Here is a 24,455-nt window from a genome sequence, read left to right on the forward strand (position 1 = left end):
ATTAATAAAAATAAAAATAAAATTTAAATTTTTTTTTTCTTTTAAATCCGATTAATTAATTAGTTAATTAATTAAATATTTAATTATTTATTTATTTATTTTATTTTTTATTATTTTATTATTTTTATTATTTTTTTAATTTTTTTTAATTTTTTTTTTTTTTTTGGAAATCACTCCACTAATTTTTTTTTTTTTTATATCTCTGTTTTAGGGGTTTTACATGCTCTCTAAATTTTAGTAAAAGCATATCACAAAAGACCTTCTGATCATCGAGTTGATGATGATTGCACAATGTTTTTTCTTCACACACAGCTAGACACTTTTTTTTTTTTAACTTCATTGTTGCAGCGCCTCACAATTTTTGTTTTTTTTTTCTCTCACGTGTAGCGGAAAATTCTTTGCCACCTCCTTTTAAGTAGCCCTAATGGGCTTCAGCCCACATGGGCCTTTTGTTTTTTTTTAATATGTTGGGGGGGGGGGGGGCGGCTGGACCCAACAAATATGGGAACAATTAATTTTATAATCTTTCCTAACTTCTGTTTATACTTATTTGATCCAAATATGAGGACTGCTCTCAAAACTTTGTTTCAAAATTTTGAAGCACCATAAACCTCTAATTTTGTAGCAGCCACTCTTCACCATCAAATGGTCTATAGACTACAGAACCATTTTTTTTATTTGGCAACTCTTTCAAAAAATCATGATGCTCTCCTTGTCAATTACAATACTACTCTTATCCTGAGCCATGTCTATATCATAATACAACTTCCTAGAGAAGATCAACTCCTCCCAAAATCTTAGATTACCAAATATGAGTAGCTGCATCAGATCCGTAAGCCAATAAAAAAAAAATTATGGCATGAAATTCTTCTTCAATTAAAACTATCCAAAAAATGAAAAATAGATTTCTATTGTCGGGACTTGACCTCGAAAAATATAAGGACTGCTCTCAAAATTTAGATTCAAATTATCGAAGCAACATAAATCTCTAATTCTGTAGCAGCCACTCTTCACCATCAAATGGTCTATAGATTGTAGAACCATATTTTTTATTTGGCAACTCTTTCAAAAAATCATGATGTTCTCCTTGTCAATTACAATACTACTCTTATGCTCAGTCATGTCCATATCATAATACAACTTGCTAGAGAAGATCAACTCCTCCCAAAATCTTAGATTACCAAATATGAGTAGCTGCATCAAATTCATAAGCCAATAAAAAAAAAAAAAAAATTTATGGCATGAAATTCTTTTTCAATTAAAACTATCAAAAAAATGAAAAATGGATTTCCGTTGCCGGGACTTGAACCCGGGTCTCTCGGGTGAGAGCCGAGTATCCTAACCAACTAGACTACAACGGAGGATGTGCATCGATGTATTATAAATTGTAATATATGTAAATATTACATTCTCTACTAAAGAACCTCCCCGTAAGGGGCCGGCAGGAAGATCGGGGGTGTGAAAGTAGAGAGGGAGTGAGAGGGTGCAGAACCCCACCCCCGGGGGGGGTTTCCGTTGTCCATGCTCATCGATTCATTCATTACTTTTAAAAAATTATTTGTTCTTCGTTAGTTGTCAATTTTTTTTTTTTTTTTCACTCTGTCAGCCATTAATTAAAGTATGATGGATGGCCATGGGCGTTACTCTCAATCACCTAGCTGTTGCTGTCACAGCTTGCGAGCTCGCTGGCTTACTTGATGCCTTCTGGATGAACCGGAAAGCCTTCTTCGAATTTCCATTTCCATATTTTGCATCCCGCCCAAACAATAATCCTCTCCTCGTTTGCTCCTCTCTGTCTGCAACCCTAATTAAATCCTAATAGTCAGCTTCTTTGAATTGCGAGATGCGAGGAAATTTTAAAATCCTCCCCCCACTACCAGCTATATAAATAAATTCTTCAAATAATTATATATATATTTACTCGTTTTCTTAGTGTCATTTTTTTCTCTGCAATCTTTCTTTCTTTAGTCAACACCTATAGTTCTCTGGTTTCCTCAGATACGTGTTGTTTGCTGTGCTGTGCTGTGCCCCTCATCCTTCCCATCACTTTTTTGTTTGTTTAATTATTTTCTAAATATATAACGCTAAATCTCTCTTATTTTGGTTTAATATCATATGTGAATATGATGAGGGTTGACTTCATGAATTCTCACGGAAGAGGTGGTGGCGCATATCATATAAAGGGCGGGGGTTACTGTTCTCTTTTCCAGCATAGCTTCAATCGATCTCTCTCCCTCTCTACCGCATTGGCTTTGGGGTTTTAAACCTCAGCTTTGCTCTCCAGATCATACCTGCTATTCAATTAATTTCGCCACTCTTTGTTTGCTCCTCAGTCCGATTTGCGCTGCAGGTATGAAAAAATTCCTTTCTCCCCTCTTTTTAAAAAAAAAAAAACAAAACAAAACAAAAAGCCCAAACCCAGGATCCCGAAACTCCTTTTCTCTTTTTCCTCACCTACCCTTTCGCCGCTTCTTCAATCCGCGTGCTTGCTTGCAATGTATATGAATGAATGAATGCTTCTTATTTATTCTATACTTTCTTGCAATGCCCTTGCTTTGTATTTTATTTCAAGTTCAAATTTGCAGTTTAGCTGATTACTACTATTACTGATCTTCCCGCCTGCCACTCTTCTTCGTTTTCATTTTATGAAATAATTTTTTTGCAAGTCTTCTCTGTGTTTTAATTTATTTATTTTTACTTTAGGTTTGCCCAAATGGCTCCTGAGAACTGAAACTGGGGGTGGGGGGGGGGGGGGGGGTGGAACTTTTACTCCATTAATTTTATTCTATTCTCATTTAATATGAAGAATTTTTAGTCATCCATGGGAAAAATCGAACAATGCTTCGATTGAGAAATTAGTTTTGACTTTTTTTAAGTTATTTGTTCACCACAACATTTAATGTTTAAACCCCCATCACTCCCCTTCTTTTCTCTTTTCAAATTCGAACCAAAAAAAAAGGAGGATTCCCGCATTGGGGATCGGACTGTCTGAATTAGTCACATGTGGTGTTAAGAAATTATCCTTACGGTCATCCATTATGCGGTGTGATCAAGGGATGGTATCTTCACTAATTTTTTTTTGTTAATTTTGTTTATTTATGAAGAAATTATTTCCTTGGTCGGTGTTCTTGATAATGAACGCGTGTGTTTGTTTATTTTAAAATAATAGCTTTGATGTTCCGTCAGAACTTTTAATTTATAAATTAATCTTTGATCATGACATAATTGCTGTTTTATCTATTTGATGATGAATGATACCCACCTATATTAAATTTCTCTAACTTTTTTTTCAATTAAATGGACACGGATTAAATGCATTATGGTCTGTGCTAATGATTTATCATTGATCGTTTTCTTTTTTTCAATCTTTCCTTTTTGCAAACCAGTGATGTTATTTATGCAAGTACATACATATTATGAGATTGGTTGCTTTGTCTATACTAATTTCTTTCTGTCAATTGCACCCAGGTCATTGTATTCACTCACAAACTTCACAATCTCAGCAGGATGGCATCTTCTTTGGTAAGAGCTAAGGAGGAGAACTTAATGACATTTTAAATCCTTCGCTTTCATTATAATGATGATCCTACAACACTCAAAAATCTTACACTCTGCCCTTACAATGGCACTTGGAATTGATGGATCCTTTGTTTATGTGTTTTTTTTTTTTAAAATCTCTGTTTCATTTTTTTTTCACTTGAATTTGTTTTCTCCAAAGGTTGGATTATCTCTGTCCCCGAAGAAGGTTGCAATGCTTCTGATTTATCATTCTCCAACTCTATGTTGTATATTTTTCCCTTCTGCAGCTAAAGTATTGAAACAGTTATTTAAAGGAAATTTGGGATTGCTAATTGACTCATTTGTTTTGCTTGGGAAATTCTAACACACTGAAGCTATCACTTTTATATGGAGACTGCTATCACTTGTTTCTTGCTTGCTCCTGTTCCTTCTTGTACGTGGAGCAGAAAAACAAAGTTGGTTGGCTACATGCCTACATAGTATATCAGACATGATGTTATGTGGTTTTGTTTGTTTCAGGTAAACTGGGAAAAGAAAATGAAGAGGACAGAATCAAAAAAATCACATTCATGGTGGTGGGATAGTCATATCAGTCCAAAGAACTCAAAGTGGCTTGCAGAGAATCTTGAGGGTATGCAACCATAACTTTGGCTGCTCTTATTTCCCGTGACGTCCTTCTTTTCTTCTTCTTCTTTCTTTTTATGTACATTTTCTTACAATGGTTGAGGCAGATAGAAGTATGAAATTTTGTGTCGTATGTCTTGGAAAATGCAGTTCCAAATAAAACAAAAGCATTCTATCTAAAATCAATGAAATGATGCATCACAAGAAGTACATGTAGGATTAAGCAGACGTTCTAGCTATCCTGGATTCAATAATTTTTTCAGGACCACATATGATGAATGCCCAAAATTGTTCTAAAATTATACCTTCTTCTATTAACCATTGGATTGTAATATAAGCTAAAAATTAAATGTCAAATGCAATCGAGTTTAGATGTATTCTACGGTATTTGCATAATGCTGGTTCTTATTCGTCCTGCTTTTCCTGCGGTTCCTTGTCCGCATAAATGTAGACTAAAATGTTCATGTTAACATGAGTTCTTTCATAAACACCCATTTTGTAAACAGAAATGCACCCGTCTTTAAAATAGGGAAAAATTGATAGAATTGCTGGACAATTATTAGCCACTTATCTTCTTTTGGACCTTTATCAGTACACAAAGGTTTTCTTTAAATCCCACTGTCCAGCCGTTAGGATGGGCGAAACTTTCCAAACTATGCAAGCTTAAATTTCAGAACTTTTCCCTGTTGTAATCATCTCACTGAGCAAAATGGGGAATAAGAAATTGACAAAATGGTCCTTGACATCAGAGATGGACCTGAGAGTGAAACGGATGTTGAAGCTGATCGAAGAGGATGGAGATTCACTTGCTAAAAAAGCTGATATGTATTATCAGAAGAGGCCGGAATTGATCTCTCATGTTGAGGAGTTCTACCGCATGTACAGGTCGCTGGCTGAGCGTTATGATAATGTCACAGGAGAGCTGCGAAAAAATATCCCATCAGATCTACAATCCCAGGGTTCCGGTGTCTCTGACATTAGCTCTGAACCTGTTTCTACGTGCCCTTCTCCTGAGCGAAAACAAGGTCATCGAAAATCTAGTCACCGAGCTGCTGGTTTTGATGTCTTTCTTGGCTCTGGTGGAAGCAGCTCTGATGTGTACACTAAAGAAGAAGATGAATCATCATCATTGTTGGATTCTGAGTCAGAATCTGATGAATCTTCTGTTAACAATTACCCAGGCCAACTGGGAAACAACGGTGACCAAGAACAGCGCATGAAAATAATTGAACTTGAGGCTGAGCTTCGTGACATGAGGGAGAAGCTCCAATTGCTACAGGCAGAGAACGCAGATGGGTCATTGGCAGGTGCCAAAAATGAGAATAGTTCTGAAAATCTGCTTGTTAGAATAGCAAATTATGATGAAGAGCTAAAGGTTGCGAAAGAGAAGATTCGGGTTTCAGAAGAAGAGGTTTCTAGGTTGAAGATTGAGCTTCAGAAATATGGGTCCTCAGAATTCAGTGATAAACTGCTGGCAGGAGAAACATTGCAGAAAGATGAGGCCAAGCAAGAATTGGAGGAAGAACAGGTATTGGGATTTCAAGAAAGAAGTGATCCAGATGTGACCGATCACAAGATTCAGATGCTAATGGAAGAGCTTAGAGTCACCAAAGAAAGGCTTCAAGATTCAGAGAAAGACATTGCTAAGCTGCAAGGTCTGGTTGATTTGGCTGAAAAAGGTATAGCAACGTGGAGACACAAACTTGATGCAGAGAAAAGAGAGGTTTCAAAGCTGCAGGAAAGAGTTGCGAGGTACAAGACCAGTTTATTGGACAGGAATAATGAGATCAGGGAATTGAAAGAAGCCCTTTCTGATGCCGACCAAGGCTTTTCTGTTGAGAAAATACAGCTCCATGCCAAAATCTCGACACTGTCGGAGGAGCGTAATCGCCTTGAAGAGAGGCTCAAAGAGTGGGAACTACGCTGCCGTTATTTAGAGGAGGAGGTCAGGCGTGCAGAGACTGGAAAATCACAAATTGAAAACATGCATGGAGCCACGGAGAGAAGGCTAAGCGCTGAAATTGAATGCTTGAAGGCAGACATTGTTGAGAGAAATGGTCAGGTGGAAGATTTGCACAAGAGCCTGGATGCTTTGAAGCTGAAATATGACACGCTTGTATCAGAGAGAAACGACCTTAATGCAAAAGTACTTTGTCGAAATGATCGGATTTATCAAATGGAGAAGCATTTGAACATACTACAATCAGAGCGAGACGAGCTGTGCTTGAGAGTTGGGAAACTGGAAGAGGTGATTGAGAAGCAGAGAGTTGCAATCTTGGAGCGAGCAGAGGAGAAAAGGGAAGCAATTCGGCAGCTTTGCTTCTCCCTCGAGCATTATAGGAACAGGTATCATCGGCTTCGAAAAGCTTTTATGGGGCACAAGCGGCTTCCAATTACAGCATCCTAATTTCAGCATGTATTCGTTTTCTTCAGCTAATTTTCTTTTCTTTTAGATAAAGAAATTAGCGTGTAAAACTGTGATGTTGGACGCTCCCTCTCCCTCCCAAATGATAAGCGTTCATTTCTATCATCTGCTGTTGTACTTTATCTAGAAATTACCAGCTGAATTTTCTTACTGGTGTTGCAATTGTGGGTTGTTTGTGCCAAAAAATTATTATTATTATTATTATTATTTGCTGGGTATGATTTATTTTTATTATATTTTGAATAGATATGCAAATTATGATTTTCCCATTTGCTCCATATGTAAGTGTGTATATACTAGCTTATAGGTGTGTATATATATTCATAGAGAGTGTGTATCAGTTGGTGTGTGTATGTATAGAAGTGTGGTATTTAGTATGTACATATATAGGCATATATGTATATATATGTGTGTGAAATATATGTTTATATATAAGTATGTATGTGGTATGTATATGTACATGGTGTGTATATTAGTATGTGTGTATATATGTATGTTTGTATGTATATATGTATAAGTGTATTCATGTAAGTGTGTAATGTATGTTTGTGTTTGTGTATGTGTTAACATGGGCATTAACCTATATTTTAGTGTATGTTCCCTTACTATTTAATCTTGTCTTCATTAAAAATCCAAAAAAAAAATTGAAAAAATGAAAAATCGAAAAACCCTAAAAGTATGAGTTTTTATCTTGGTTCTTAAAGTTCATTTCTAACTTATGATGGGAACAAAACTTTCTTCTTCTTATTCCTAAGCATGGTAAGAGTTTTTAACCTTTAAGAATTGTATAATTTGAGAAAGATTATCGTTTTAACCAACATAATCAGAACAAACAAACCATGTTTTGTTTATTTAGTGTCAGAGTTTTCTTTTTCTAAAAATGTTCACAAAAACCCCCAAAAAATGTGTTTTTCAAGGTTTTTCTTAATTTTTAAGGCCGATGATGAAATCCTAACTTTTATAAAACGTGTGCATTTCATCCCCCTTTTCAAACCTAAACCCTCATTTCCAAAATCATTGTTTTCACTCACCATTTTTAAATACTAGTAATACAAGTCCGGTTCCCTTTTCTAAAGCTTTGGTTTCAAGTCGGTAATACAAACTCGATGTTTTCAAACCAATGGTTTTTTCATCATCTGATAGCTTTGGTGTATTCCCAAGAGGGGGGTGAATTAGAATTTTAAAAGTTCTCTCCTAGGTTAAACGAGATAGTTATATAACACAACCTAAGCTCTTTCTAATCATACACCAATTGTGCAGATAATGATATGTAGAAATTAAATCATGCGATGCATTCACACTATGACATACACTTGCGATAAATATAAAGTGCGGAAATATAACAGACACACGATATGTTATCGGGGTTTGGCTAATGCTCACTTAACGGGTGGAGCGACACTGATTACAACTAGGTCAATTAACGGGGCTGACCTCAACCAACACACCTTACCAGGATGGTGCACCTAACTTTCTAACCGGGTCTAAGCCAGTCTGGGACTATTCAACAAGGCTAGTCTCCCTATTCAGGCCCACACCTGGAATACAACCAATGATATAAAAATTTATGTACAAACAAATGCTTCTTGCACAAGCAGATATGTGCCAATTCAACACAAATTAATCAATGCACATCAATATGTATGAACTACACTCTAACACATGTCAATGTACAATAACCACAAAGAGTGTACAATTAATCTATCTTTAAAACCAAGTGTCAAGATTGATCAATCATAGCAAGGGTTTCAAAGATTTGCAACAAGAGTGTTCAAAATATCTCACAAATGATTTTCTCAAAAATATAGCTCAAGAGATATTTGAAAATTTTGCTTCAGAAAAATATATTTGCACAATAAAAAACACAAGCTAAGTGAGTCTTGTAATGGTGGTGCAAAGACCCACTAGTTACAAGGTTTTCCCACACAAAGAATATTTGTTAAATTGGGGGAAAAACCTTAGCTAAAACTCTCCAATAAAATCAACAATCAATCTGTATTCAATGAGAGTTTTAAGCAAGAGTAGCTTATCAAGATCACACCCTAACACTCTTTGGAAACAAGGTTTGTCAAGGGAATCACAAAGAAAGAGTGTATTTGGCTTGGTATATGAAATATGAGCACTCAAACTTTCAGAGGATTTTTAAGATAATCTAGGTGCTAATCATATGTTAATTTTGCAAATGAGCTTGTATATATAGGCATAGGCAAAATTATGACCGTTGGGACTCAATGGGTATAATTAAATTTGTTTTAAAACCAATTAAGAAAATTAACCCAGTTTATCCTATTTAAAAATCAGTAAAAAAAATTTTAACTTGAGAGGTTTAAGTGGCTGAACTCTGGTTCGGTCGCACGAACAAAGACAATCAAAAAAAGCCCTTTAAATCAGTTCGGCAGCCTGAGTTTCCGTTTGGTGGCCCGAATCAAAGTCAGAAACATTTTTTTAGATTTTCGGGCGCCTGGTCATAGGTTTGGTAGCCCGAACTCATGTGTTTGGTCGCCCGGGACTTAATTTGAATTAAATCTCTCGGTAGCCCTAGTTGGTGAGAGGTCCTTTTCAAGTGGTTCGGGCGCCCGTGGAAGGTGTGCACAAAAATGTTTGGTCACCCAAGAGCCTAAGTCAACTGTTGACTTCTCAACAATTCGGGCGCCCGAGGAGTTTTGAACTCCCGAGGTTCGGTCGCCCGAGCTCTCATATATATTCAACTAAGTCCAATTTTCGCTTCAATTAATTCCCTAATATTATAAGTGATATTAGGGACTTTCTTACGTGCAAGTGCTGGGACCTAGGGTCTTTCTAAGACCTTTTTAAGTACGCCAAAAAACATGGCGTCGGTCAACCTTCCCTAAGGTCAGACTACAGTCTTGAGCTTTAGTTTATACATGCATGTCATGCATTAATTATTACAGACCGTTCTTATATAACTATTACAGACCCAAATTGCACAAAATATAAATTAAAATGAGTCTTCAGGGTCTTTAGTCTTCAAGTCTTCTCGTGTGCCAGCATATGATCTGATAATATAAACCTGCACACAAACTTGACAGACATTAAATACCAAGGTATTTTTCATGATCAAAACGGGATGTGACCAATAGGGTCAACATCATCTATCACCATCATCTTCATCATTATGTTTTTACCAAAACTTAGGGTTCTAAAGTCAATCCCTTTTAGAGCAATACTCTTGACTTCAAAACCATGACGGAGTGCTCAGATAGTGATACCATTACTAGAGGACCAAAATGGGTATTTTCTCTTTTATTTTCCATCTCTTTTTTTTTTTTTTAAGACAACACCTGCATAATTGTGATAACCCTTCTATGAATGGGTGTCACTATGGGTACTAAAAGGTAGATCATCATTAAGATGATTGACCAATCACCTTCCCTACACGTAAATATACTCTCGAACTCTAAATCTAGTTTTCGTAAACTTTTTTTAGGGTTTCTTCTTTAATTTTCATGTGTTTTGTGGGTTAAACCCCTAGCAGGGCGAATAAAACTTAATTGTGATGGGAGCTGTAAGGAAGATCCGGGTACTTCAGGAGGTGGATGAATTATTCGAGACTGTCATGACATGGTGAAAGCGGCTTTTTCAAACTATTTTGGCAATGATACGAACAATAGTGCGGAATTAAAAGCAATTTTAGAAGGAATTCGTTTATGCAAATGACTTCATTATTTTAATGTGATTATTGAAAGTGACTCGGGGATTGTTGTTGATTGGTTTCGGAAAGGTAGATGTATCTTGTGGTATCTTTGGGATTTTTGGGAGGACCTCATGGCGGAGTTAGAATGAGTGAACTTCATAATGATCCATCAATATAGGGAAGACAATAGTGCGACTGATTTTCTCGTTAGAGAAGGAGAAATGGGAAACAATGTCATCTACGAAGAACAACATCTGTTACCACGTTCTTTGAAAGGTATCCTTCGTATGGATAGGTTGGGTCTCACTTCCTTTCATCATTAGTTCAACCTCTCGATTTTTGTTTGGTGGGTTTAGATTTTTTGATTTTTTTTTTTTTTTTATAGGTCCGTTTAGATTTGTTTCTTATTTAGCATTGTTTGGATTTGTAGTCCTATTTTGGTTGGTTGTTGGTGTTGTTTTTAGGAGAACTTTAATTTCTTTATCTGTAATCTTCCAATACTTGTCTTGTAATCATGGTATTCCTCCGCCAAAAGCAAGGGCATATCAATAAAGTTTGTATTTTTTTAAAAAAAATTATGATTTTCCCATTTGCTCCATACGTAAATGTGTATATACTAGCTTATAGGTGTGTGTGTGTGTGTGTGTGTGTGTGTGTAGAGTGTGTATCAGTTGGTGTATGTGTATGTAGAGTGTGTATCAGTTGGTGTATGTGTATGAATATAAGTGTGGTATTTAGTATGTACATATATAGGCATATATGTATGTGTGTTTGTATGTATGTATGTATGTATAAGTGTATTCATGTAAGTATATAAGTGTGTAATGTATGTTTGTGTATGTGTTAACGTGGGCATTAACCTATATTTTAGTGTATGTTCCCTTAATATTTAATCTTGTCTTCATTAAAAATCCAAAAAAAAAAAATTGAAAAAATGAAAAATCGAAAAACCCTAAAAGTGTGAGTTTTTATCTTGGTTCTTAAAGTTTGTTTCTAACTTATGATGGGAACAATACTTTCTTCTCCCCATTCCTAGGCATTGCAAGAGTTTTTAACCTTTAAGAATTGTATGATTTGAGAAATATTATGGTTCTGACCAACATAATAAGAACGAACAAACCATGTTTTATTTAGTGCCAGAGTTTTCCTTTTCTAAAAATGTTTTCAAACCCCACCCCCCAAAAGTATGTGTTTTTCAAGGTTTTTCTTAATTTTTAAGGCCGATGATGAAACCCTAACTTTTATAAAACTCGTGCATTTCATCCCCTTTTTTAAACCTAAACCTTCATTTCCAAAATCATTGTTTTCACCCACCATTTTTAAATGCTAGTAATACTAGTGTGGTTCCCTTTTCTAAAACTTTGGTTTCTAGTTGCTAATAAAAACCCGACGTTTTCAAACCAATAGTTTTTTCATCATCCATCACCATCATGTTCATCATCATGTTTTTACCAAAACTTAAGGTTCTGAAGTCAATTCCTCTCAGAGCAATACTCTTGACTTCAAAATCATGACGGAGTGCTCAGATAGTGATACCATCACTAGAGGACCAAAACGGGTATTTTCTCTTTTATTTTCTCTCTTTTTTTCTTTTTAAGAAAACACCTGCATAATTGTGATAACCCTTCTACAAATGGGTTTCACTAGGGGTACTAAAAGGTTGATCATCATTAAGATGATTGACCAATCACCTTCCCTACACATAAATATACTCTCGAACTCTAAATCTAGTTTTTGTAAACTTTTTTTTTAGGGTTTTTCTTTCATTTTCATGCTTTTTTCATAAAAAAATAAATAAGGTGGTGACTTTGTGTAATGTGCTTTTAACTATTCTACCCCTTTTTTCTTCAAAAACTCTCTTTTCTTTTGGGGACCGCTATTCCCTTTTCGTCGCCACTCTGGATAGAATTAGGCGTCAAAACTCATCAATAACCTTGTGTTGCCCATGTTGCTCACCTTCATCTGCAACCCTAGAGTCAGATATAAATATTGCTTTATATTAGTTGTCATAGGCTTACCCCTACATTATTTCATGCTACACTTAGATACTCTCGAAAAAAAGATTTAAAGTTGCACCTTAATCCACACAAATTCAAATTAAGACCTCTTCCAAACATAGAGTTAATGAAAAAAAATAACATAGCAAAGGAGGGGGAAAGGATTCTTAGCCATTTCTAGACATAGGAAGAGGACCAGCCAGTCATATACCACGTAAATGCACTAGGACACTCTTTTGATCAACACTCTTCCAAAACTGTGTTGACATAGGCTTAAGGTGCTTTGTAACCACCCAAAATTCCGACTATATTGTTTTTTTTTTCCCATAATAAACTCTGATACTACAAACTGTAAACAAAGACAACCCGGACCCAAAGTGGGGTACCGGGGATATACCTGTTCATAAATACATATTAACTATGCAAAGGAAAACATGATATACCTGAACCTTATACACAATACTAGAGTCCTACTAACTTCATAATTATACATATACATCCCTAAAAATCCATAGAAACATCCTAGGGATTACACAAAGCGTAAATCCTAGCTCAACCACTTACCCTGAAACTAGGGCAATACTAAAACCTCCTCTCCCTCGAAGCTCGTTCCACTCGTTTTTCTGGGTTTCCTGAAATGTTGGATTTCTGGGGTGAGACACCTCTCAGTTAGTGGGATAGATTAACATCAGTGTATGGCAACATGAGTTTTACTGTGATATAAACATATATTTTATGTAGCGACCTGCTACTTATTTTATATACATATATATATATATATATATATTTGTTTCGTAAATATCATCTATCTGAAATAGAACTGCAAATAACTCAGGCTCAAAAGAGCACTGAAGAAACTCTGTCTGCCATACAATAAGGTTGTGAAGCCTATAGGCTAGACCTACTCTGGTCAGCCCTCCAGGTCAGTCACTCTCTATCATCCGCCAATCTGTATCGATCTATGTAAATCTTAGCCCACTGCAATCACTCCAGGCCATCTCAAACATCTGTCATCGTCTAACCGGCTACCTCAACCCAGCATGCTAGGGAGACTACAAATCTCTCCTAGCACAGTTAGACAGAATCCACATACTATCTGCGTCATGTGGCTGCATGTGTCTGAAACTAGCAACGGTACCGTGCTCTGCTGTAAATATATCTGTCTGAAATTTTCATAGGGATCTAATATCGTGTAATACTGTATACATATATAAATATATAATCATCTTGCTGCTTTTAACATGATTTCAAACTGAATTATCTGAGATATCAAACTGAAATATATATATATATATATTATCTATCTGTAACATTTTTGTTTTCTGTCTCTACTATCTGTAATATCTGTATATACTATCTGTATACTTTGTATATAATATTTGTATACTCTATATATAATATCTGTAATCTCTGGATAATCTGCTGTAGCATCTTGATGCTATAACTGTATAATCTATCTGAATAAACTGTCTGAGTGTTATGGTTTAGAAATCATGTTTTTCCTGGAAAATACTGTAAGTCTCATTCATTTCTAACCTCTTAAAATCCTCACCCTCAAATAAGGCAGCACTGTAGCCCCTCTACCTGCGAGTCTGATCTCCTCGCCTAGCCAGATCACCTGAAAATTATTAAATCACTGGGATGAGACAACGCTCAGTAAGACGAGATATGCTATTGCTAGTGTGTGACAAGTGAGTTACATGCTTGCAAAATCTGACTTAGAAAATACCATAAATAAAAAAATTTGAGAAAACTTGTATATCTGTAACAAAATAAATCATACCTATGTTACTTAACATAAACTAATTTTTCTAGATATTCTATTCCTAATATTTCTAATATCGATAGGTATGTCTATTTTCTGTAAATTTGATCATATATATATATATATAATAACTAAGAAAATTTCTTGGATGGATAACTGAAAGTCATGATTTAACCCCTCATGACAGGGTTGTGCGGCCCGTAAGCGAGACCTATCCCGGCTGGCCGACCAGGGTAAGTCAACTGAACTCTGACAGTTAGATCGGCCCTCTTAACCCTTATCTGAAGGGGAGCCTGTCCACAACATAGCCACGATCGACTTCTGAATACCACATACTATCTGAGTAATGTGGTTACACTCTAAACTGAATATAGCTACGGTACCATGCTCTACTGACTGAATCTGGTCCATTAGGGTCTGATACTATATAATACATTTTTATATACAATCTATCTGTTTTACCATGATTCTATATTAACTTTATTAACCATGACGCTGTAATAAACTGTATCTATATCAACTATATTTCTGAAATAAACTGTAAATGTGTATGTCATGGTACTGTAAAACTGTATAATCATGGTATTCTTAAAAACTGTAAAAGCATTTTCCTGTCTATATATTCTGTAAAATATGATCCTAAAAATACTGTAAAACATGTTTCTGTATACATATTGTAAAACATGATTCTGTACTATATCCATATTCTCATGCCACACAGTAACTAAAATGTATTAAGCATAATTTATAAACTGTATAAATTCTTGTTTTGAATAATAATTTGGTAAAAACATATACTTTATACTGAAATCATACTAAATTTTCCTAACATAGCATATTTCCCTTACCTGATTCCTGCTAAAGTCTCCTACTATGACTGGTCCTACACCCGCAGGGTTCCCCACTCAACACCCTGAAAACAACATCCCCCATAATTAAATATCATTATTCTTCAACTACTACATTTTCTACAACTACTAGAAAGTCAAATATTGAATAAAAGGTTTTACCCTGAATTTGGGATGAAATCCAAATTGAATCCGCCAACGATCCGCTCCAGTAGATTTGGAGAGAATCTTCTTAGGAGTGATGTGGCGGCTTCAGATCGTCAATCCCGCGAAGAATGGAGCCGAATTTCTAGAGAGAAGGGGAGAGGGACGAAAATCCAAGAGAGAGAAAGGGTTTTGGGCCGTTTTTGTGCTGAAAATCCATTTTTAAGAGTACTTATAGCCCTGAATTCGTCGACGAGACACGTCATCTCGTCGATGAGTCCCTAAAGAATTTCATTGACGAACCTGAACTCCTCGTCGACGATTTTCAGACTGTCAAAAATCCCCTCTCGGTATCTTCTCATCGACGAGACGTGCCTTCATCGACAAGATCCTTATGTACCCTCGTCAATGAATCCCCTGTGTTCGTCAACAAGGCCCTAATAAATTTTCTTGGGTTATTACAGAGATTGATTGTCACTTTGTGCGTCATCATCTCACCCATCGCACCATTGGACTATTATCAGTTTCTTCTGCCGTTCAAACTACAGATATCTTCACTAAGACGGATTCTCCTGGACGCCTTCAGAATTTAGTTTCCAAACTTAAATCTATCTCCATTTTACCACCTTGAGTTTGAGAGGGATTGTTAATGTTTATAAAGCTTGTCCCACATCAAGTTGATAAACAAACCTTTCCCTTAGACTAGACTATAAATAGGATACCACTCTTGTATACAAATCACACCATTCAATATAATTCTCTTCTCTTGTACTCTCTCTCTCTCTCTCTCTCTGAGTAGTATGGAACATCAACTTTAGATGTCGCATAGGTAGTAATAGTATCCTGGGTTATCGCTGTCTTGCAAATATGTTGACTTTTTGAGTCTGATCCCTATTTTGATGCTAACAAAGCACATATCTCTTAGGTGTGTTTTTAGTATGTGCACATGTTCATTAATTTAACACACACATAAGGAAATGGAGATGGAATCTTGCATAACCTAAAGCCTATACGATCAGGTGCATTTTATGAAGTCAGGAGAGAAAAGAAGAAGATAAAGAAGACATTTGATTGTAATTGTCTATACGATCAGGTGCATTTAATTTTTATCTATGGTCTATAATAATGCATGCATCTGCATGATATGGATAAAATGCTCAGAATGACCATAGACAAATCCTAAGGACCAACACACTTAACAGAAAACTTTTTCCTAAAAGATTAAAATTATACAAAAGGTTTAGAAATAATTTATGGTCAAATTTGGGGCAAAAAAAAAATTTCGGTCGATCAACGTTGGATTTTTTGGGAAAAATATTAATTGTTAATGCCCTTGGTTGACCGACCAATTCGAGCTTTAATCAGCTCAGTCGACCGAACCACTGTTTGCCCCAGAGTCAAAATATTGACCATAGCTCGGTCGACCAACCCTGTTTTGAACTAACCTTCCTTGGTCGACCGACTCATAAAAAGTTACTTTTCCAACTACTTGGTCGACCAAACCTTGTAGCTCAAATTGGCCTTGGTCGACCGAATCTATATAAATGGTCAACCAACCTTTACCTTGGTCGACCAAACACACGAAGGGTTCAAAAACACCCTGATATGGTCGACCTAACATGTAGTTCAAATTTGCCTTAGTTGACCAAACTTATAAAAGTGGTCGACCAAACCTTGTCCTTGGTCGACCAAACCTCTCGGGTTGGTCAATTTTTTACCGCAGGTAAACGAGGTTAATTTTAACTAAACATCATTAATCTTTTTCCAAAATAACCTCTGTGTCCCCAACCGTCATATTTTCCTCAAACTCTATATATACCTCTTCATTTGCTTAGATTAGCAACTTTGATTAGCTCAAATTTTCTCTCTAATCAATTGTTAATCAATGTTCCCCCAAAACGTTTTTATTGTTAAAATCATTCTTTTGGGGCAAAATTTTTTATACAAATCTCTCCAACACTCTTTCATGTTTTTATTTCAAAATCATTTTTGAGAAGAGTATTTTATTTAGGGCATTTTATTTGCATATACTCTCACTTAGCACTTAATCTTTGAAAATCATTTTTGAGAATATTGCTTGAGTTTCTCCTGATTATTTTCATGATAAATATTTTTGAGAGAAATTATCTATTACAAATATTTTTTCTTGAGCTTAAACTCTAGATTATTCAAACGCTTTTATTTGTTAAATGTTTATTGGAAAACATATTTATCATTTATATATATTCGTAATTTTTATTTGTACAAAATTTGTTGAAGAGCAAACCCCTAGGTTCTCCTATATTTTCATTAAAATATATTTTTGGATAAAATGTCTAATTAGGGTTTAAATTTATTCTGAAAGCACCCTTACTCGACTGAACATATTTCATATCATATTATAGTGTATGTATTTGAGCTTTTAATGTGTACATCCATGCTTATATTTAGAAGTGTTTTAATATGTACAAAAATGTTTTCATGTATCGATTGGGTTCATCCCGTAAATTGAATTAGGGAGTCTTAGCCCCGTAAAAGAGATCGGTTCAGTTCAGCCTAGAAATTGAACTGAGGTGTCTCCACCCCTTAAGGGAGACCAGTTGGGCTCAATTTGGTAATTGAACTAAGGTTTACCTCGCCCCGTAATAAGAAGTTGTAATGGCTTCTGCTCCGCCCATTTGAGTAAGTAAGGATAGTGTAATCCTTGGAGGGGGTATGCCCAAGGCAGGAACGTAAGCTAGTTTGGCCAAATCTCGAGACAAATATCGTCTCTCTCTCTCTCTCTCTCTCTCTCTCTCTCTCTCTCTCTCTCTCTCTCTCTCTCTCTCTTATTTAAATTTCTACACTTTAAATACCGCATGTGTAGGAATGTTTATTTAATGTCATAATTATTAGCATACACTCATTTGATTTAAATAAGATATACTACACACATGTATGTTTGTTTTCACTGTTAACATTATTTTACATACACGCGTGTACATTGAATGAGATATGATTTGTGGTGAATTGGTGAAATGTTTAAATTAGCCAAAAAGTTTTAAAACCCAATTCACCCTCTCCTATCTTGGGATCACGCCAATTCCAAAAAAATAGACCAATCCCATTTAGTGTAGCTCCTTGATTTGTTCTTTCATAGTCATAAGATCGACTTGGAGTAGGCCTTGCAAAGCACCAAGTTGTTTCTATTAACGAAACTATATCGTTTTCCAACAAATTGTTGACGGTTTCAATAAAACCCTCGACGGTTGCTTTGACGAATTAAGACAAAATGTTTGCTATAAGTAAACCATCAACGGTTACACCTATTGCTGAATTGCCAAGAATCCTAACAGTTGAAGAGATTTGCTACTATCTGATTATATGTGACAATCTGGGATTATCCAGTTGTATTACTTGAATAGTTGTTTGTATATGATAGCATATGATCTCTTTGATTTAGCATTTAAATACTTTTGAATGTGTAACATATACATCTTGTACAAGTCCTATATATAGGACATCTTTACATCAATAAAAGTGTCCTACATTTTCTATAGTTTCCTCCTTGAATCCATTGCCAAGTTGATCAAAAGGCACCAAGCTGCTTTCTCCTTGAATCCATTGCCAAGTTGATCAAAAAGGCATTATGTGTAATGACCTGCTTAATTTCCATAATAATTAATTTTTTTTTTAGCATCACAAAAATAAAAACCTATATAACAACCCAACAGATCATAATCAACCTGAACTCGTGGGTACTAGGGATACATCAGAAATACAGTACGGAAGCCTAAGTAACAGGAAACATAAAATCATAAACATTTTAGGATACCATATACACAATACTATCCATCACACTACCAAAGTTACTACATCCGTTGTAATCAAATTCATATACAGCCCAAAAGAGACCTAGGGTCACTTTCCACAAAATCCATCTGACCCTATCAAAATACTTACCCTTTAAAAAGGGCAGATCAGTTGTATCTATCTCAGTGGAACTTTATCCGCTCTCCTATCAGGGGCTCCTAAAATATTCATATAATTTTGGGGTGAGACACCTCTCAGTAAGGAAAATAAACTAATACTAGTGTGTGGCAACATGAGTATTTCTGTGTTATATATAAAAGCATATATAAGCATATTTAGTAAAACTGTCTATGTCATTTCTGGGAAAAACATATATAGTCATAGCATAACAAAACATACTGGATTTCCAGAAGCATAAATCATCTCATATAATAATAATACGAAACAACCTAGGAAGGTTAACTGACTATTGTCATGTATTACCCCCACATGATTGAGTTGTGTGGCCCGAATGCGGGACCTGACAGTGGTTGGCCGACCACTGCCAAGTCATAAGTATAGTCTGTAAGTACGATGGTTTTGTCAGACCTGGTCCTTACACCAGGGGCGCTAACACTTCTTATAAACCACATCAGCTATCCATCCTCTCCCTGCCCTGTATGACAGCAATAACACAATATCTTGATGATCATGAATACATAGCAACGGTACCGTGCAAGTGTTAGCCTAGACCAAGCCAACCAGGTTCTGATAACATATAGCATATAATCAAACTGTGATACATGGATATTTCATACTAATAATTTTCAAGTTAATAACATCATTTGTATATGTATATACAACAACAACAAAACCAAGCCTTAGTCCCACTAAGTGGGGTCGGCTATATGAATCCTTTTCCGCCAATTTATGCGATCATGAACCATTTCTTTTGATAGATTCAAAGATATTAAATCCTTACTCACTATCTCCTCCCAAGTTATTTTAGGTCTACCCCTACCCCTTCTACTGCCCCCCACAGTAACTAAGTCACTCTTCCTCACAGGTGCACTATAAGGCCTACGTTGCAAGTGTCCATACCATCTGAGTGGTCCTTCCCTTATCTTATCTTCTATAGGAGCTACACCTAACTTACCACGAATATGTTCATTCCTTAATTTATCTTTCAATGTTATACCACTCATCCATCTAAGCATCCTCATCTCGGCAACTTTTACTTTTTGGATATTATGTTTCTTCGTCGCCCAACATTCTGATCCATATAGCATAGCTGGTCTTATAACTGTCCTATAAAACTTCCCTTTCAATTTTAAGGGTATTCTACGATCACATAGAACACTTGAAGAACTTCTCCATTTTACCCAACCTGCTTTAACTCTATGCATTACATCATCTTCATTTTCTCCTTCAGCTTGCATAATAGATCCAAGGTATCGAAATCTACAAGTGCTATTTATTTCTTCATCATCAAGTTTAACTTTGTCTCCAATATTCCTCCTATCATTACTAAAATTACATTTCATATATTCTGTTTTATTTCTACTTATCTTAAAGCCTCTAGATTCCAAAGCTTCTCTCCATAATTCTAACTCAGCCTCTACTCCATCCCTAGTTTCGTTAATTAATACAATATCATCCGCAAACAACATACACCATGGAACCTCCTTTTGAATACTCTTAGTCAATTGGTCCATCACTAAAGTAAAAAGATAAGGACTCAAAGCAGATCCTTGATGTACACCTATGGTAATTGGAAATTCTCTAGTTTCTCCATCTATAGTCTTTACACTAGTCATTACTCCATCGTACATATCCTTAATGACATCGGTATACCTACAATATACACCCTTTTTTTCTAAAACCCACCATAGAACTTCCCTAGGTATCCTATCATATGTTTTCTCAAGGTCAATAAATATCATATGCAAGTCCCTCTTCTTTTCTCTAAACTTTTCCATTAATCTTCTTAAAAGATAAATAGCTTCTGTGGTAGATCTCCCAGGCATAAAACCAAATTAATTTTCTGAGATCTTCGTTTCTAACCTTAATCTTTGTTCAACTACTCTTTCCCATAGTTTCATCGTATGACTCATAAGTTTAATTCCACGATAGTTATTACAATCTTGAATATCTCCTTTATTTTTGTATATAGGTATTAAAGTACTTTTCCTCCATTCATCTGACATTTTCTTAGTTTTTACAATTGTATTAAATAAATTAGTTAACCATATAATTCCATTATCACCCAAGCATTTCCAAACTTCAATTGGGATGTTATCTGGTCCCATAGCTTTCCCATTTTTCATCTTTTTTAGTGCAAACTTAACTTCGTTAACTCTAATTTTTTGAATAAATCTTATATTTTTAGTCTTTTCCTCATTTGACAATTCTAAATTTAAGCCTTCTATTTGGTTTTCGTTAAACAACTTACTAAAGTAACTTCACCATCTTTCTTTAATATCTTCGTCCTTAACCAAGACAATATCATCCTCACTTTTTATACATTTTACATTTCCTAAGTCCTTGTTCTTCCTTTCTCTAGCTTTAGCAAGTTTAAATATATCTCTTTCCCCTTCTTTTGTACCTAATCTATCATACAAACTATTAAATGATCTATATTTAGCTTCACTAACAGCCCTTTTTGCATCTTTTCTTGCCTCCTTATATTTTTCAAAGTTATCACTGTTTCTACATTTTTGCCACGTTTTATACCAAATTCTTTTTGTCTTCATGATTTTTTGTACATCTTTATCCCACCACCAACTTTCTGCTATTTGAGAATCTTCCCCTTGATTCGCCTAAAATCTCTTTTGCTATCTTTGTAATAGAGCTAGCTAATCTATTCCAAAGAGTATTTGAATCTATCCCATCCTCTAAGGTCCAATTCCCATCTTTGATCATTTTATCTTTAAATTTTATTATATTTTCTCCTTTTAGGTTCCACCATCTAGTTCTCCTACACTGGTTTATTTTATCCTTTTTCTTCCATTTTTTAATACATATATCTAACACTAAGACTCTATGTTGTGTGGTTAGACTTTCACCTAGAATAACTTTACAATCCTTGCATGATACACGATCTACCCTCCTAGTTAAAAAAAAAACTATTTGACTTCTATTTTGTCCACTTTTAAAGGTTATCAAGTGTTCTTCTCTCTTCTTAAAGCAAGTATTCATTATACTAAAATCATATGACATAACAAAGTCTAAGATCATCTCCCCAAACTCATTTTTGTCTCCATATCCATATCCTCTATGTATACTTTCATAATTTTTGTTATCTCTTCCAAAGTTTCCATTCAGATCTCCCCCTATAAATATTTTTTCAGTCCCTGGTATGCCTTGTATAATACTATCCATATCTTCCCAAAATTGTCTCTTAAGATTTTCTGCTAAGCCAACTTGAGGAGCATAAGCACTAATGATATTTATTATCTCTTGTCCTAATACCATTTTGATTTTTATAATTCTATCTCTTACTCTAATTACATCCACAACGCTATCTTTTAAGTTTTTGTCTATAATAATGCCTACTCCATTCTTATGTTTTTCTTTTCCAGTGTACCAAAGTTTAAAACCTGATTTATCGATTTCTCTAGCTTTCTCCCCCACCCACTTAGTTTCTTGAAGGAAAATTATATTAATTCTTCTTCTAATCATTGTATCCACAATTTCCATGCTTTTACCCGTAAGTGTCCCTATATTCCAAGTTGCTAATCTAATCCTAGTTTCCTAAACTAACGTCTTTACCTGCCCACGTCCAAAATGATGCAGGAACCCTCGCATATTTGACACCGTACCCGGGTACCGACACGGCTCGTCGCTTCGGGGAGACAACCTAGCCCACCCTCGCCCACTTTTCGCTACACTCGGGTGGTTCAACTACAACGCGTCGCTCGTAGGGGACGCCCCAACAAATATTCGGTAAGGATTCATATCATAGTGATCTGACAAATTTTACGCTGGCTGTCAGCTACCTAACGCAACCCTCCTCCTTAACCCGGGCTTAGGACCGGCTATGTGTGAAAAAATTAGGACATTTAAGTGCATCACAGACGGAGTTTCATTTGTATATGTATATACATCATGAAAATCAACGATCCATACACCGGTATTTCATATTTTACCATTCACGGCTCGTACGTCGTCATATCATATTCATAGTTCAGTCCATTCACCGGCAAATCATATTAATAGCTCGGCCTGTACGCCGAAAAAACATATCCATGGCTCGACTCGTATGCCAATAAAACATATCCATAACTTAGCCCGTACGCCAGCAAATCATATAAAACTCTCGGCCCGTACGCCAGTTTTTCATATATAAAAATCTATATCGTTATCATGTTCCCAAAAAATAGTAATTTATAACAAATTCTACTCATGCCACACAAAATGGGTTTTCCGTATATTTAAACATATCGTCATTTACAGCAGCATTTTCCAAACATAATGCATATATATATATATATATATATATATATATATATATATATATATATATATATTCTTGAAATCAAATGCTATAAGATTATACATATATTTTCATAAGATAACTAGCTTAATTTATCCTCTTACCTGATTCTTGAAAAAGCCCCTAAAACAATCAACTCAATGTCCGCAAGGTTCCTCATTCAACACCCTGAAAACAACATTTTCCAGAACAGAAATTCAGTACTTCAACGTGTACTACATTTCCTACAACTGTAGGGAAGGCCAAATACTGAATAAAAATCTTACCCTAAATTTGGGATGAACTTCAAACTCGTCCCACCGACAATCCACTCTAACAGATATGTAGAGAACTTTTCCAGGAGCATCATGGTGGTTTCAGATCGTCAAACCGGCGAGAATCCGGCCCAAGATCCTAGAGAGAAGGAAGGAGAGATGAAATGAGGAGAGAGAGAGAGAGAGAGAGAGAGAGAGAAATTCTCACAAGATTTTCGACCATAAAGTGAAGATTAGACCTATTTATATACTGGCCTTCGTCGACGAGTCACGTCACCTAGTCGATGAGGTCGAGAGGTAATTCGTCGACAAATTCTTCCCTTCGTCGACAAAATTCAGAGTTGCCCAAAACACCCACTCGGTATCCTCTCGTCGATGAGACACATCCTCGTCTCCCGTCGACGAGTCCATCATGTGCTCTTGTAGACGAATTCCCTGCCTTCGTCAACGAAGCCTTGTTAATTATTCTTTAATTCCTCTTTTCCCTCCTTCTTCCATTATTTAAATACTATAATTTCTCTGGGTCACTACATTCTCCCATCCTTATAAAATTTCATCCTCGAAATTTGTTATTCATATGATTCATCATCCCTTAAAAACAAAACGATCTACTTATTTTATTACTTACCCTTACTTGTGGCGGGGGAATACCGTGGTTACATTCCAAGTCCAAAGAGATTACATACACCAAAATAAAATTCCCCCAAAACTAAAATGCTACTTACCAACTAAATTATTACATGTACCTGCAAAAGAAATATTACTAACTACTTACATTTTATCTAGTTAAACTTCTTGAAATAATTGTGGATAATTTTGCCTCATCTGTTCCTCGAACTCTCAAGAAGCTTCTTCAACCGCATGATTTCTCCACAAAACTTTTATCAAATAAATCTTCTTGTTACGTAATTCCTGCACTTTCCTATCTAGAATCTGTACTAGCATCTCTTCATACTCTAGTGAATCACTAAGCTCCAAG

At 35.6% G+C, this 24,455-nt stretch overlaps 1 protein-coding gene and 1 non-coding gene across 2 annotated transcripts; one reads left to right on the forward strand and one right to left on the reverse strand.

The window, feature by feature from the left end:
- Positions 1 to 1,288: 1,288 nt before the first annotated feature.
- Positions 1,289 to 1,361, reverse strand: TRNAE-CUC (transfer RNA glutamic acid (anticodon CUC)). The gene has a single exon. It is a non-coding gene; the product is annotated as a tRNA-Glu (tRNA).
- Positions 1,362 to 1,387: 26 nt separating this feature from the next.
- Positions 1,388 to 6,797, forward strand: LOC131149796 (protein NETWORKED 4A). The gene is made up of 4 exons (XM_058100551.1): positions 1,388 to 2,350; positions 3,469 to 3,522; positions 4,039 to 4,150; positions 4,893 to 6,797. The coding sequence occupies exons 2-4, from the start codon at positions 3,508 to 3,510 to the stop codon at positions 6,548 to 6,550; spliced, it is 1,785 nt and encodes a 594-aa protein (XP_057956534.1). The 5' UTR covers positions 1,388 to 2,350; positions 3,469 to 3,507; the 3' UTR covers positions 6,551 to 6,797.
- Positions 6,798 to 24,455: the final 17,658 nt, after the last annotated feature.

The sequence above is a fragment of the Malania oleifera genome, chromosome 2 (assembly GCF_029873635.1).
Source record: "Malania oleifera isolate guangnan ecotype guangnan chromosome 2, ASM2987363v1, whole genome shotgun sequence".
Taxonomy (NCBI): domain Eukaryota; kingdom Viridiplantae; phylum Streptophyta; class Magnoliopsida; order Santalales; family Ximeniaceae; genus Malania; species Malania oleifera.